Genomic DNA, 17,049 nt, shown 5'->3' with positions numbered 1-17,049 from the left:
AGCCAAGGAAGGAAGGAAAGGAAGGAGCGGAAGTGGTTCGCGCGCCTGCGCGTAGGAGGCGGGGGGGCAGCTTGCGGCTGCCTGTGGTAGGGAGTTAAAAAAAAAAAAACCAACCACAAACCGGCTCGCCGCTGTGAGGGAAAAAAGCACCGGGTGCCTTGGGCGGCGGTGGCGGAGCCTTCTCCTCCTCCTCCTCCCCGCTTCGGCCATGAGCGTTGCAGCGCTGGTTTCTCCCGCGCTGCCGCCACCAGGGCCTCTGCCCCCCGCCGCTGCTGCCGCCACCTCCGCTGCGCTGCCCGCCGGCACGGGCCCTGCCGCCGCCGCCGAGGATGGAGAGCGCAGCGGCCGCGCGTGGGATTCCGACGAAGGTGAGGCTTTCTCCTTGTCTCTTTCCCGCCAATGACCGGTGGCCCCAATCCGGTGTCGCGCCGGCCTTCTCGGGCCGAGTTCTACCGGGCTTGCTGCCCGAGTCAGTGTGCCTGCGGGGGTGCCGTTCGGCCCTGCTTCGTCCTGACTCGAGAGTAGCCCCATGGAAACTAGTAGAGGTAGCTGGCTTAGTTGCACCAATTTCAGTGGGTCTCTTCTGAGTAGCGTCGGATGCAGCCCTAAGCACCGCCCGGTACCATTGGGTTTACTCTTGAGTCAGTGCGCACATAGGATTTTATCCAGTGTTAGTTCTACCCAGAGTAGACCCACTGAAACCAATGGGGCCTGTCTAACTGAGGCCCTTCAGTTGGTTTATGCCAAGTAAGGGCCGAACCCAGGAAAATCTTCTCAAAAGTTGGGGGTCATCTTATACGCCCAGTCGTCTTATACGCCGGAATATACGGTATATAGGGTGTATTCAGTGTTAGTCCTACTATTAGGTTTGTTAATTTTAATGGGTCAACCCAATGAATTTGAAAACTGTCCATACTAATCTGTTCTGCATCTTGGGAGGAAAAGTGGGGTGGGGATCCTGTGGAATCCAGGCCAGACTACTGTAATACACTTTATTTGGGGGCTATCTTCAAAAAAGGTTCAGAAGCTTCAATTGGTGCAGATTGCAGTCACAAGGATGCTTGTGGGGGCAAGTATTCAGAGCCTATAATGCTGATACTGCGCCTTCTCCATTGACTGCCTGTTCTTTATCAGGTTTAATTTGAAGTGCCGAGGTTGGTCTTTAAAGCTCTACAGTCTGAAAACAGGTTATTTGAAGGACCACTTTATACCCATATGAACCTGCCTGGGCCTCAAGATTGGCCTGTGGCCCTGCTTGCACGTGCACTATCAATATTAATCAGACTGGTATGTACAAGAGACGGGATCTTTTCAGTAGGTCTCCATATCTTTGGAATTCTCTCCCACAGGAAGTACGTGTCACCCTATCTTGAAAACCCCCGTTAGATTCTCAAGGCCATTTAAAAGCTATTTGTTTCACTCTGCATTTCTATTAAGAGTGTTGCGGGTTGGATTTTAAACCGCTTTAAACGGCTGCTGTGTTTAGTTTTTATAACTGGATTATTTTATTTGTATTGTAAAAATTGGTGTTTTTTTTCTTTTAATAACCTTTTGTAAGCTGCCTTGGGAAGGCTTTTTCTTAGAAGGCAGCATATAAGCACTTTAAACAAGTAGAATTTAAATTCTTAATCCAAAATATACGTGGATTACATGTTCCTAAACTGTCGCGCCCAGCAAGGGTAAGCTTTGGAATGCTGCGTTATGGGAGTTGTGCGCTCCAGAAGGATGCCCTTGTGTGCTGCCATGGCAATGTGGCATCTGCAGCACTTCAGTATTAGCATGTCAAGGAGATGCAGCTGTTTCCCAATTGGTGAGGAAAGGAAGCAGCTTGAAGTTCTTGTAATCAGAATATTTGTTTCAATGCGCAGGCGGAATGCATATTTACTTTTATGACTAGAATAAGAGGAATGTGCCAACCTTATGTAAGCTTGCTGATAGAAAGTATTTCAGGCAACAAGACACTATGTAAGAGCGTATGGTAGAAATCTTCAAATGCAAAAAACTAAAAACCCTTTGGTTTAAAAGAAGAATGAATAAGCCTACAAATTCACTAATGTACCAAAAAGCATGGGGAAAACTGTAGGTTAAGATACCCAGGGTTAACCTCCATGCCATATAAGCAGTAAATATGTTTTACAGTTTTGCATATTATGCTTGTTTACAGCTTAGCTTCCACGCACCTCAACTCTCTTGGTTTTTCAGACCCAGTCCTTTTCCTCTGCAGATTGGGAGAACCCAACAACTCAGGACAGCACTATGGGCGCGTGGGGGGGAGTGGGCATCTAGCTGCAAATTGACCCTTTGCTTTCCCTATATGCCTTTGTTCGTAATGATAGGCTGTGAAGCTGGAGGTGAAAAGATTGATGGAAGAGTCAGAGAGATATTGGAGCAATTGTCATATCCTGAGGTTTCAGCAAGGAAAAATAGGAAAAATGATCAATGACTACATATGCATAGGGTTGGCTTTTGCACCTGGTTGGCTATTTTAAAATGAATTATCATGAATTTGCAAGTGGAACATGACAGGTTTGCCAAAGTTGATGTTCTGATGAGCTTGAATAATGACTCTCCTAGTTTTCCTTTTGGTCAAACATGTACAAGGTTGCACTCTGTAGCTTAAAAATAAGGCTTCCAACACTGGTTATTGGAATTAAAAAGGTTTAGAATTTAAAAGTATATATATCTTATTAAACCGTTAATATAGCACTGACCTGCCTGTTCCTGCAACAGAGAAGGAAGAGGATAATAATCTGAATCCATCATTATGGATTTTATTAATGTTTAGAAAATTCAGAATTCTAATGTAATGTAGTTTGGCCTATCTAGTGGCTTTACTATACAGGTAACCTTATGCCAGTATAATATAACAATAAGTACCTGACCTAAGTCACTAAAAATATGATGTACCAATTATATATTTATTTATTTTTAAAAAAAACATTGCAAAAATACTACATGGATACGCTTTTTTTAATATCTGGATTTTGGATAGTAGAAACATGAGACTCTAGGAAACATCTTCATGAAACATTGAAATTGGTATTCTGATTTGATCTTGCTTTAAAATGACAAAATTCCTAGCCCAAGACTTTAATCACCTTAATGGAATTTGCTGGAAATCAGCTGAGGTGTTCTGTATACTCATGGTTCTAAGTTCACAGTGAGGAGCAAATTGCATAAAATGGCTATGGTCATTTCCTGTAGGTAGGAGTGCAGCTGGTATAACTGCCTAAGTTGGTAAAAGGCACTCCTAGTCACCACTTGCTTACACAGACATTGCCAATTCCAGAAGAACCCACAGACTGCAAACTTGGTCCTTCTGGAGTGGTGAAACTCCATCTGGAACTAGTTATATGCCTCTTTTCAAGCATTTAGTCTAGCGTTGTACAGCTGAACCATGTTGTGAGGTTATACTAAAATGTATACATCTGCTGAAAGGACAGTGGTGGGGAAAATACAATGGAATAGAATGCACATGCTGAGCTGCCATTCATATCAAAGTGAATGTGCAAGCCTTTGAATGTGTAGGAGCTCCTGCGCCTGAATAGATCCTGTAGATTGGGATGAAGTGTCAAACATGTAATACTATTCCTTTGTCTACGTAAAAATGTCTATCCTGCCCTTCTAGTACCTGTGAGCCTCTCAGGGCAGCTAGAGAACAAATTTAACTGAATTGGGGTGTGTAGTATGCCCTTGCATACTAAATTGCCATTTCCCACCCCACTCAAGGCAGAATTAAACCCGACTTTTCTTTTGCATACTAAATAAAAGCAGTACTTTGAGCCATATAAGTACATACTATTGTTTTGGGGCTTCAAGAAGCTTGAGCTCAATTAGCCTCTCTTCCTAAAGCTAATGAGAGAAGACAATGGATGCAAAATGCCCCCGGCATCTGGGTAGCATACAGACTTTCCCCATTATGTCTTTCATAATACATTTAAAAATGTTTCACCATTCACTCAGTCCTAGGAGACTACTGAGGAGGGTTGCCTTAAAAAACAATCTTTAATCAAGAAGGCACAGAGGTGCACTAGACTTCTGCAGACATTTTTATAAGGGAAAATAAAACTTCTGCTTTGCAGATGACTATTTGTCATCTATCATTGGTCATAGATGCTGCAGTAATTGGGCATAGTACCAAAATGGCACTGACACTAAAGTTGCATTAAGCTTTTGTGATTAAGGCAACATTCCAAAAAGGGGTGGGGGGACTAGCCTAGCATAAATTGACTGGATCTGACCTGAAAGAGTGCAACATATCTAGCTTTTAGTATCACTTAAGGGACTCCTATTTGCTTCCTTTATTATATTAAAGTATGCACGGTGTGAAAGGAAGTTGGCTGCTGTCTTGGATGGCTTTAAAGAGGGATTAGACCAGTGGTCCCCAACCTTCTTGGGACTGGGGTAACGTTTGGAAATCTAAGAAACTGTCATGGGCACCACATTTCACAGAAGAAAAACTGGCGATACTCAGAACCCCCTCCAAAACTAGGCAAAACACCTACATGCACAGACAAAACAAGGAGGCGTATAAGACATGCTAAATGCTCCCTCAATCCTCCCTACCTAAAAAAATATCAAACACAGGCAAAACACCCCTGAACCAAGCAAAAGAAAAAGCCGGCAGAGCATTCCCAAACAAACCAAGGCAAAATACACATCAAACAGAAAAGAAGGTAAAGAAGCCCTATGTGGAGCCCTGAGAAAAAGGAAGGGAAGAAATGGACTGACTGCTGGATGACTGGAATTCACTTTCCAGCCAGCCCAGTGCCAACCACGTGTTTTAGAAAACGAAGGGAAACAGCAAACATCCTCGGTTTAAAAAAAAAAGTGAGAAGCAGGGGGCCTTGGTGGGCATCAAGGGTGTCATGCTGCCCACAGGTGCCTGTCAAGAAAGTTTGAATCTAAAATGGCTCTGTAGCAAAGAATTATGGGGATTTCATCTTGTCTGAAATGGGGCTTCTGTGAGAGCAATAACTTGCATTTTTTTCACAGCTGAAGCTAGTTAATTAGCCTGATCATGAACACCTGCTTATCAGCAGAGACTGGTACCATCAAGGTCACAGTCCTGGGAAGCTTTGGGGAGTACATGCCAGTTAGGTGCGAAAACTTGAGAGAGGATTACATCATGAGAAAGCCCCCTGATCGACTAATTAATTCTTGACTGTGGCTAAGGATTTCTCCATAAGTATAAGATTCAGACTTTAGCCTTTGTTCCCCTGGGTTCCATCTTGTCCATACGTGGTTTCTTGTCCATACGTGGTTACTTGTGTGGGTTCTGTTTTCCATCTACTAACCAGACTATGCATCTCTGGGGAGATGTGAATCCATGAAACGATACAACTGATACTTCTTGTAAGTATAGACTAGATTAATTAGTTTTGTTATTTTGTTTGTGACTGTAGCTCTCTGTGTTTTACCTGGCCCTTCAGGGTGTGGGTTTTAAGGAATAATTTTGCTGCTATTTTTGTGCACTTATGTTTTATTTAATAAAGCTACTTCTTATTTACCTGTGTGCATTCATAGCAGGAGTAGGCTGTGCATTGCCAGGATCAATTGTCCTGGGTTTGGGAATTGAGTTCTGGGACTGACCTGTGTCAGTTTTATGTCACGGGCTCAGGACAGTGCCATGTTGGGGGCCCTGGGATTAGATACGTTTACAGAGGACACAGCTATCAATGGCTAGTTATTGGACCAAATAGGCCTTTGGTCTCACTTAGCAGGGCTCTTTTTAATGTTCCTATGTAAAGCAATACTTCAATGAAATTTGATAGTAGGATAGATGAAAAGAAATCCTACTTCGCTCACTGCACCATTTATGGGTTTTGCTGCCATGAGATGTGGTGATAGCCACTGGCTTAGATGGATTTAAAAGGAGATGAGCCAAATTCATGGAGGATAGGTGGGTGCTTTATCAATGACTATTAGCCATTATGCAAGATAGAACAGGGATAGCCAATATGGTGCCCTCAGATGTTGTTGGACTCTAATTGGCCATGCTAGCTGGGGTTCATAGGGAGTCAAACAACATCTAGAGGGCAACATGTTGTCTACCCCTGAGAGAGAACATCTCAGGTTGGAGACAGTATGCTGGTGGGGAACAGCTAGGAGAGGAGTGTTGCCTCCATCCTCTTTGAACTTCATAAAGGCATCTGATTACCTACTTTGGGAAACAGGATGCTGCATCGAGATGGATGTCTGATCTGATCCAGAAGGCTTCTCTTGCATTTTTCTAAGTTAGTGGTCTGTGGGGAGCACTGGAGAAACCTGTCCAGCCAAGATCTAGGTGCTGTGGCATTAAGATGAAGTGTTTTGTGTACTCAGGGCAACAGCACTGGTCCTGCTTTCATCAGTTAAGGGTACAAGCATAACGTTCGTCTCAAGGCAGACATGACTTTCAGGATAGGGTTCCCTTGGATGGGGTATTCCATCCCTTGAAAAGACCCCTAAGCTGTGTCCTCGTTTTGACAGGCTATATCACTTTTTGCCACTTGGAGACTGGGTTGAATTTTGTTTTGGTTGGTGGGGGGAAATGGTTTTGTATACCTGCACTGATATACAAATGCCAAAAGTCTATTTTAGTCCTGCTCTTTCACCTTACCGCAGCCCTGGTCATAACCGGGGGAGGGGAATCCTCATTCCTGGGCACCACAGTTCTCACAGAACTGTAAACATTTTGAAGTCCTAAATGACAGCATCAAATGGTGAGGTGCTCAGATTTTTTTCTATCCGTGCATGATAACATTAGTTATTTGCTTTCATGTGCAGTTGCAGTATGTCTTGGGAGAAAAGGTTATGGCTTTGCAGATTTCTCTCCGTTACAAATCTGTTCAGTTCTCTTCCTCTGAGGGTTCTTTTTTTCTCAAAAGCTGGTAACACTCACTATAGATTTAGTTTTCTTTTGCTGAGCATGCCTTGTTTTTTTGATTCCAATCTCATGTGCTTTGTGCATAGTCTAACGAGTTTGCTCTTTTACTTGCTCATTTTAGGTGCCTCTTGTTTCCTTCAGCTCTCCTCCTTCTACACACTTTTTCCCCATCTTTCTATCCTTTTTTTTAAAGCCTTGCCTTTACCTCTGCCTTTTTTTTTTCCTGCCTCCTGCCTTATGTTCCTTCCCACTTCATTTTTAATGCTATTGGATGTACACTCTTTTGACAGTTTACCTGTGGTGTTTCCTGCACATCTGCCTCAGGTTTCATTCCAAGCAGATTCTGAAGTTTTCTTAGGTTTATTGAAAGCTACAGTTGATTAACTGCTTGATAAAGATTTATTTGTTACAAGGTGATTCCGGTGTCTGCTGCATAGCAACAGCAGCATTTCCACCAAACTGCTGTTAGGGTGAATTTGTGCACACCTGTGTGTAACACTTGTTTGCCCTTCCGTTGACATTTGGCAGCTGAATGTATGATGGGACTTGCTGGAAAACAATATAGGTTAGATGGCAAAGGTTTTGGGGTTGTGCTGTTTAATCTGCAATAACTTATTTACACATGAGAATCTCTACCAGGGATGGTAGTCATCATGAGGTGACCAAGCATGTGGATGAGCCTGCACTTCAGGGTTGGGGAACCTGTGGCCTGTCAGTCCCCGTTATCATGGCTAATGGTCAGGGTTCCCCATCCCTGCCTTAATCTAAGCAATATCCAGAGGAATCTATTCTTGGGCTTCTGTGGAAGAGTTCCTAGTTAGTGACATTTGATTATTATTTTATTATTTTATTTTATTCAGCTTATATCCCGCCCGACTAGCAAACAGCTCTCTGGGCGGCAAACATAGAAACATATACAATAATAAAATTACAAGATCAATATAACAAATATAAAAGTACATCATCTAAAATACCAATTACAACATTTACATAAATAACTAAGATTAAAATGCCTCAGAGAAGAGAAAGGTTTTAACCTGGCACCGAAAAGATAATAGTGTCGGCGCCAGGCGTACCTCCTCGGGGAGACTGTTCCACAATTCGGGGGCCACCACTGAGAAGGCCCTAGATCTTGTTACTACCCTCCGGGCCTCCCTATGGGTCGGGACCCGGAGGAGGGCCTTCGTAGTAGACCGTAGTGTACGAGCCGGTTCATAACGGGAGAGGCGTTCCTGCAGGTATCATGGTCCCGCGCCGTATAAGGCTTTATAGGTTAATACCAGCACTTTGAATCTGGCCCGGTAGCATATTGGAAGCCAGTGCAGGCGAGCCAGAACAGGTGTTATATGCTCAGACCGCTTAGTTCTTGTTAGCAGTCTGGCCGCCGTATTTTGCACTAGCTGTAGCTTCCGAACTGTCTTCAGAGGTAGCCCTACGTAGAGCGCGTTGCAGTAGTCCAAACGTGAGGTTACCAGAGCATGAACCACTGATGTAAGGTGCTCCTTACTCAGATAGGGACGTAGAGGTTCAAACAATTCTTAAAAATCATTGTTGCAAGTTTGGTTAAGGATGTGTCTCAGTATTCTCAAGCAATAGATGTACATCTCTTGTTTTTGTTTGCTAATGCAGTGATTGTCATTTAGGAAGCAGAAAATTGGAGAATGCTTCTCTCATCTGTAGCCTGATTAGAAGCAGATTATTGTTTTCAAGACGCTACTAATTGTAGGGGGTTATCATGAATGATCAGTTTCAAAGTATATGGAAGTAATCTAGCAAAAAGCTTATCTAAATTCTTTTGTGAAGTGAAATGAAAAGCTACCACTAACTCCAGTTGCCATGCACTGAGAGGTGTTGAATTTGTTTTGTTCCTTGGGCTGCATCTCACACGACCCCATAGAGTACTAGCAGCAGTGTGGCCATCTTCATCCATTCAGTGACTCAAGCATGTCTTTCTGTGTACCGCTGGAGGGCTTTCTTTATTATTTATTACACTTCTATCCCACTTTTTCTCCAAGGGGCTCAAGCTGGTGTACATGGTTCTCCCCCATTTCATCCTCACAACAACCCTGTGAGGTAGGCTAGGCTGAGAGGCGGTGAGTGGCCAAGGGTCACCCCAGTGAGATTCATGGCTGAGCAAGGGATTTGAGCCCTTGTCTCCCACATCCTAATCCAACCACTGTACCACACTGGGGTATATGTATGCAAAACAACCATTCTGTGTCCTCTCTCCAATAGTTGTTACATGGGTGTGTGTTTAAAACAAAATGGAAAAATGCATAGATGCAAGAGCAAGCGTAAGATCAAAAGTTTGTGTTTGTTCCTTCAAGCTAATGGGATGCTGTCACCACAACATACTAGCATTCTTCATCAGTTACTACTAAGCTGTAAGCTGTTGTGTTTTTTTGCAACCTTTTATGTAGCTTCGGGCATCTGCTGTTTCTCACCCCCCCAACTCCCAGTATCTTGTCCATGCAGCAATCCTGTGGAGCATTTACTTGGTGCTAACACACTGTACTAGGTTCTGTACAAAACACAGTAGTACTTGCAGTCTACATTAGCTTGACAGTATCTGGGCAGAAGAGTGAAGCTAATTGAAAGATTTAGCACCTAATAGCATAAACTGAGTGACAAAGTACTGGATGGTAGCTGAACATGCAGTTTAAATAAGATTAAGGTGGTTCAAATAAGACTAAGGTGTGCTGGAAACAGTTAACATTTGCTCAGTTTTGTATTGGTGGTGTCATATAAAGCAATTGCTTCCAATTTCCAATTGCTTCCAAGGGGTTATATGTGGAGTGCATGTAACTTAAGGAAAATTAGATTTTATTTCCCTTTGCATGTGTTGGTATAGTGTGCATACAGTATGCATGCACTCCAGTTTCTCAAAAGTTTTCTTCCTTTGTGAAAGAGGCTTCAGTTTTTATGCCGTGCACTTAGAGCACTTGAGAATTTCATTAGAATTTCAGTTGGTGCCGGGTTTTGACCTTACTTCACGCAAGGGTGCTATGTGTGTTTTTCTTTCCAGTAAACATTTATGCAGAACTCTGCACCCTCCCAGGCTGCCCACACTCCCTGATCTGAAAAAGACCCATGGGAGGAGTTACCTCATCTTCCCTTGGGCTTTAATTGAAATGCAGGCACCTGGGAAGGCTGCAGAGTGCAAATCACCAAATGAGATAATTTGTAAAATGAAAGAGAGGACACTCTCAAATACCCCTGGGCGACCTCCCACAACAGGTAAATAAATGGGTCAAAAACCTGCATTTCAGTCATGAGAATTTCATCAACGTTTTGTCTTCCCTTTGATAATTTTCAGATGCACTTTCTTTTCTCATTAATTAATGGAGAATGGTGAGGGAGGAAAACACAGGAGAAAATTTTGGCATAGCATTATTCTGTACATTGTAAAGCTTCCTAGTGAAATGTCTGTAATTTTGACTGATGGGTATGGTCAGAGAACCGGTGCATTGCCAAAATCCTTGCAGAGAGATTCTGTATGTCCTGCATTGCAGAACACTTTCTTTAATTGGGGTGTGTTGTGGGGAGCTAACATGATCTCTGCCAGTGGTGATTAGTATTTGGGATGGGGACAGGTTTTCTCCCCTCCTTGTCATTGTCTCTGAATGCACCTATTTTCCTTGCCCCACTGAACACAATAGAATATGCTGAGAATTGAGCCAGCCCTAATCTCTCATGGCCCCAACTTGTGTTCCATTCTTTAGTTAGGCTGGAGCAGAGCTTGGAAGTCATTCGTTACAAGTAACAAATTACTTGTAATTCATTACTTTTTTGAGGAACGAGTGGGTAATTCCTTTATATTTTGATTGTAATAGAACTAGGAGTAATTTTACTACTTTTGTGGAGTAACTGTAATCTTTCCAGCATTACTTTTGGGCATTACTTGGGGGGGGAGCAGGGGAAGTCTTCTGCTCCTCTGATTTGTGGATGAAAATCATGTTCCTCAAACTGGGCTTCTGTGCAGCGTCGCTTTAATAATAAATAAACTAATAAACTTTAATTTATAAGCCACCTATCTGGCCGATGGCCACTCTAGGCAGTGAACAATAAAACACAATAAAATACAATAATAAATATAGTCAGTACAGTACAATACAAAGTTTACAATATGATAGATTTATCAACATTTTAGTTCAAGGCTGATTCACCTTAGAGGTCTCAAAGGTTGCGAAGGCCTGATTAAAAAGCCAAGTCTTCAGGCCCCGGCGAAATATATCCAGGGAAGGGGCATGACGAAGATCTATTGGGAGGGAGTTCCAAATCGAGGGGGCCGCCACAGAAAAAGCTCTCTCTCGAGTCCTCACCAACCTAGCCACTTTAGTTGGTGGGACTGAGAGAAGGCCCTGCGTGGCAGATCTTTTCCCTCATGTTCTGTGGGTGGGTAGGAGGCGATGAGGGAGGAGGTGGAGAGTGAGACGGGGTGGAGTGGAGAAAACAATTGTTAAAAAAAATGGATGGTGGTGGTGAAGAATGGAGTGGAGGGGAAAAGGAGCCAGAGGGCAGGAACATGGATAAAGGAAGAGAAGGAGGCAGCAGCAGAATGGAGGTAAAGAACTGTGGAGGTGAAAGATGACGTGTGTGTGTGTGTGTGTGTGTGTGTGTGTGTGTGAGAGAGAGAGAGAGAGAGAGAGAGAGAGAGAGAGAGAGAAGCCTCTCTGGCTACTGTGTTACATTTGCAATATTTTAACGTTTTTGCATCTCAGGGGAAAACATTTGCCTGGGTGAGTGTCCCTTAGTTGGTGGCAGGGCAGGGTCTGGGAGGTGGTTAAGTGAGAGAGATTATGCTGGCTGGCTGAGTGGGGGGGATGCACTTGGTTTGACGTGCAAAGATCTGAGTAGTGGCCTCTGCCTCCCTCCCCACTTCCCTTACCAGCAGAGTGACCACCATTGCTATCTTATGGATAAAAAGAATTATTCTACTACCTCTGTATTCGTGTGTTTATTTTTAATGTTGTTTTAGGCCACTTAGATGTGCAGCAGCCAAGGCCAGCACCTTGTAGGCTTTCTTTTAGAGTAACTGAAATGTAATTGTAGTGATTACTTTTGAGAAAAAGCAATCAGTTACTTTTAGAACAATTGTAATTGTAACAGTAATTACTACCTTTTGAGGCCATGTAATTGTAACTGTAATTTATTACTTTTTCAAAGTAATCTTCCAAGCTCTGGGCTGGAGTATGTTGCCAGGTCCCACCTGCACTATACATTCAAAACAGCATTATGCCACTTTAAACAGTCATAGTTTTCCCGTAAAGAATTTTGAGAACAGTAGATTGTGAAGGGTGCTGAGAGGTGTTAGGAGACCCCTATTCCCCTCACAGAGCTCCAGTTCCCTGGGAAGACAGACTGGTCATTAAACCACTCTGGGAATTACAGTACGATCAATAATCCAAAACAGCCAGCGATAGTATTAAAACATTTAAAACAGAACCGTCCAATAAAAGCAATAGAGTGACAATATACTACAGCATCACTGCAGCTGCAGCCCAATTAAAGTTTGGAAAGATTACAGTATATAAATTGTTAATGTATGTCTGAAGACCCAAACAGATGGAGCAAGTAGGGTTCCAGTTGGAACAGAATTCCACAACGTTCTCCCCCCCCCCCCCCCGTTTGTTACCTGTATCTATTGATTTTCTTTGGTGTAAGTTTGTCAGTGAATATTGCAGGATAACTGTATACATGGACTATTAATTTCTTGAGAATTTCCTCATTAAAAAAATAACCTATACTAAGGAAATAATAGTATGGGTAAGATATGGACAGTGGAGGATTTTGTGGTCACTGGGAGAACTGTACTACCTACTTGTTTAGCAGATACACAGTTCCTAAGAAATATTACCGTGAAGCCTTGCCAACCTTGAGTCCCCAGACATTGCTGTACTACAGCTTCCATCCTCCCTGTCCACTGGCCATCCTGGCTTAGGATAGTGGAGTTGTAGTCAAACAGGATCTGGGAATCCAAGGCTGGGAAAGGCTGCTAAGGCATGTACTTCTCTTTAACAGAACCAAACAAGAAAATGGTTGGGAATAGGTAACTCTTCTAGAACACTTAATTAACTTTTTAAAAAAGGATAGGGCTGCAGACAGCTATTAGTCATGATGGATAAATGAAACCTTTCTTTGTATGGAGGCACCCTGCTTTAGATTTATTTGTTTGTTTGTTTGTTTATTTATTACATTTATACCCTGCCTTTCTTTTCATGATAGAAACCCAAGGTTTCCAGTTACTGAGAACAAAAAGAACAATTGCCTTCCTGCCCTGTTTGGAGGCTTTCGGAAACCATTTTGGAAACAAAATGTTAAGACTAAGACTAAATCTCGGGTGGGGAACCTCAGGCCTGGGAGACAAGTGCGGCCCTCCAAGTCTCTCTAGCCAGCCCTCAGGACTCTTTCCAGGTCCATCCTCCTCTTCCCCAAGCCACACCCCTCAGCGACCATGCTTCTCGCCCTACGCAAGTGCTTTTGCCTGGGTGTCCTTGGATTGTGGTGAAGCCTTTACCTGTCTGGATGGAGGATGGAAAGAACCAAGTGGGGGGCATGTAGACACCTTTTTAGGATTGGTCTTGATTAGTAAGAACCTGAATGCCTGCGATTCATGTGCATAGAAGATCCTGCTGCATTTCCCAACATTTAAATTTCCTTGCTTCCCTTGTTTTTTTTTCCTTTTAAAGAGTCCCTGGTTGTGGAACACCAGGCACTGCTGGATTGGATATCCATATCAGGTAAGCAGGGGGTGAGGGAGCTATTGTGTTGCATGAAAATAAGTATAAAACATTGAGGTTGTCATTGCAGGAACCTTTGAAAGAGCCACAGATATCATAGTCCCTTGTGCTATGGATGATGGGAGGGAGGGAGGAGGAGAAAAACCTCCCTTTTTGCTTCTCCGCTTGTTGCCACTGCTTCTTACATACAGTCAGTCTCCAGGCCAACAGGGTCTGTGTGCAAGACATCTGAGTGCTTAGAGGAGGTCCTAATTTTCAGAATGAGGCAAAATTGCAACTCTTCCAGGTGTTCGAAATGATTTGTCCTGTATCAGATCCATGATATGCTGACACTATCTTGTGTCTTGTGTCACACTAACGTATAGTTAAAATAAGCTGGCTTAATACGAACGAGTAGTGTGTTACTGCAGGGGGCTGAAATCGAGAATGCTTCTCTTCTCCCCCATTCCTCCACTGGTGGGATGCAAGCTGTGGTTTGGCTTGTTGTGTCGTCTAAACGAGGACTTAAGCTTTGTTTGCAGAAAAATACACTATGAATCCAGGAGGAGTGACGCGTTCTTGATTGAAATAATGCATACTAGCACACTGCTCATTCACATTACACAATAGTTTATTTTAGCTAAGGTTTAATTTGCGAAAGCCATGCCAATGCAAGAAGGGATGTGAGCCACTGTCAGTGTTCGGTACAGAGGAAGAAAAAGAAAGATATTGGTAAAGAAGTACTTTTTTCTTCACACATCTCCAAATGTGGGAAAGAACTCGCTAGAAATCTTATCACATAGGGAATATTCCATAGGTAGTCTGAGGCTGCGGTTCAGGTAAGGCTCTGAAGTGTTCCCGAAGGTATTTAGCTTCTATGTTTTAATCTCTTTATTTTATATCCCCTTCTCTTTAGCCACTGATGCCTGAAATTCATTACTACTACATAGTTGAGCTGTCTTACTATTGGTCCTTAATGTTTTCACAGTTCATTGACATCAAAAGAAAGGTAAGAGCAATCTCTGTGTTTAAGGAACAGCACTCCTTTAATAGGGCTGTGTAAGCGTGCTTTGGTGAACATTTGTATACTGAATTAGCAGCAACCTATTTCTGGCTGCGAAGTCCTGTAGAAATGAATTGCTATGATGACAGCCGCGAATGGCAACTGCATTTTCAGGCAGCAAGATGTGCTGGCATGTCTAGACCAGCCTGAAATTAGTTTGAATGTCTCCCATACTCTGTGGCAATATTGGCTCATATTTTCATGCAGCTTAGATAAAGCTCTTCCAGGAAGCATTCATTCTTGGTGTGACAAAGCACATCCTAAACCACTAATAAATAGGCCATAGCTTCTCCTACTTATCCATATGCTGCAGCTGCAGATCTCTATACTAATACTGACCTCGAGTCTTTGAGTGGCTGCACTTATCTAGCAAAAATGGCTCACATACCCTCTATCCCTCTCCCACACACAGACATGGGAGTATCAACAGACTCAAAATAACTCTGAGATTTGCAGAAGTACAAAAAAAAAAATTAAGGGGGAGAAGCGTAAGGGAGGAATTGAGCATATTCAGTGCCCATGGAATGCTGACTGACTGAGAGGATGAAAACTGAAAACCACATGGGAGGACAAATTGAATGTAGTATCTTGGAAAATGAGGATGGAGGAAGAGATTATCTATGTTTCAAAAAATAGAACAATCCATCTCATTGTCTACACTACATAGATCACTACCTGGTTCACACAGAGAAAGTATTATTAAATGTCCCAGGGACAGAAGTGAGAGCTGTCCGTCGAAGTCAATGAAGCAAATAGAGAATCTAACGCAACTGCTGTGTCCATACACAAACACACATCTTTCAAAACCAGAACAGCCCAGTGAATCCATGTTCAATGGGCATGAAATGCTGATGGACTTGGGAGGCGGGAAACGCCCAGGAAACTGGTGTGTGGGGAAATGCAGTGGAGCAGCTGGAACCCTAAACAAAAATATTGCAGGGGCCCACTTGTATCTCAGAACAGGATTTATAAAGAAGCACAAAGCAAAAGTACCCAGTTATCTTTACATAAGTCACAAATGCCCCAGTGTTACAACAGGGTCCATTGTATTTTACTGTAAAGTGGGAGGGATTCCCTTGTGTTCTGATAAGATGGTCTCTGAGGCTTTAGGAGGGGCTTGGAGTCTGCTAGTAAACTGTAGTTTTTGTAATCACCTTAAGTGTGTGTGTGTGGGCACGAACACACACAGTGGTCTAATAAATTGTCTTAAATGCTTTGACCAGTCAAAGTGTTTACTGGTCAGAAGCCACTCCTAGTTATTTGAATTAACTACATTCATAATTGAGTTAATAAAAGGGTCATAAAAATGCCTATTCTTCTGCAATTGTGAGGCATTATTCTCCAGCCTGGTACCCTCCAGATGTGGTTGGGCTACAACCCCCTGTCATCCCTTACAATTGGCCATGCTGGCTGACAGGTGTTTGCTTGCTTGTTTATTCCAAAGCATTGTGAAACTGTTTAATGTTTAAAATTTCTAAGCATACACGAAAATACATATACTGAAATGCAGTATCATGAAAACAAAAATTTAGTAATAACAAGATCCAGTCTTATGGGTCAGGGAACATTTGTGCAAAATATGTCTTTACAAAACATCTGAAACAACTGTTGGATGATGCTTCACGTCTGTCAGAGGGAAGGGCATTCCAGAGTGCAGAGGCAAGGACAAAGTGCTTGTTATTCTATAGGGTGTGGTGTAGGGTGTTGCTTCCCCAGATCATCTAAGTGATCTTAGAGGTCTGTACAGGGGCAAGCTGGCCTTTCAGGTAACCTAATCCTGAATTCTTCAGGGCATTATATAATAGCAACAAGACCTTGAACATGGCCTGGTAGCTAATCGTCAGCCAGTGCAGTTCCTTCAGCACCAGTTTAGTTTATGTGTGTCCAAATACTCCACTCAACATCCTGGCCTCAACCCAGTGTTCTGCACCAGCTGCAGCTTCTGGATCAGTCCTAAGGGAAGCCCCACATACAGCACATTGTAGTAGTCCAGTAGTGAGGTTACTGAGGCCTGAATCAGAGTCCTACAATGTCTGCGAAGGCACCTGGTTGGGGTAGGCTGTCATAAGGTATTACCACTGTTATAGGCTGGACTCTTTTAAAGAATGTAAATGTCAGAAACGTAGGGACATGTTGACAAATTCCAAACAATTTTTGTGAATTTTTTTAAAAGCATTTTATGTACACCACTGCGAAAATATTAAGAGGTATAGAAATACCTTAAATAAATAAATAAAAATAATCAAATCAAAGATATGCAAGTGAACATTGCTGTATCAGTCATCTAAATGTGATTGCCAGCATGCACTTGTGTATGTCTGAAACAAAGACTGCTGCTTCATAAGAGAAGATGGAGAACAAGTTTGATTCCTGCAATGTCATGTTTTAGTGTGCCTTAT

At 42.8% G+C, this 17,049-nt stretch overlaps 1 protein-coding gene across 1 annotated transcript in view; it reads left to right on the top strand.

Moving 5' to 3' along the window:
• CERS6 (ceramide synthase 6) overlaps positions 1 to 17,049 on the top strand; it is a 169,293-nt gene that overhangs the window by 116,194 nt on the left and 36,050 nt on the right. Inside the window, exons 5-6 of the mRNA XM_061608578.1 lie at positions 13,558 to 13,608; positions 14,504 to 14,596. Of these exons, the coding sequence (XP_061464562.1) occupies positions 13,558 to 13,608; positions 14,504 to 14,596 (144 nt within the window). The remainder of the gene's footprint in view (positions 1 to 13,557; positions 13,609 to 14,503; positions 14,597 to 17,049) is intronic.

The sequence above is a fragment of the Rhineura floridana genome, chromosome 2, assembly GCF_030035675.1.
Source record: "Rhineura floridana isolate rRhiFlo1 chromosome 2, rRhiFlo1.hap2, whole genome shotgun sequence".
NCBI classification, from domain to species: domain Eukaryota; kingdom Metazoa; phylum Chordata; class Lepidosauria; order Squamata; family Rhineuridae; genus Rhineura; species Rhineura floridana.
The sequence above is the reverse complement of the archived record's forward strand: the minus strand, read 5'-3'. Positions and strand labels throughout refer to the sequence as shown.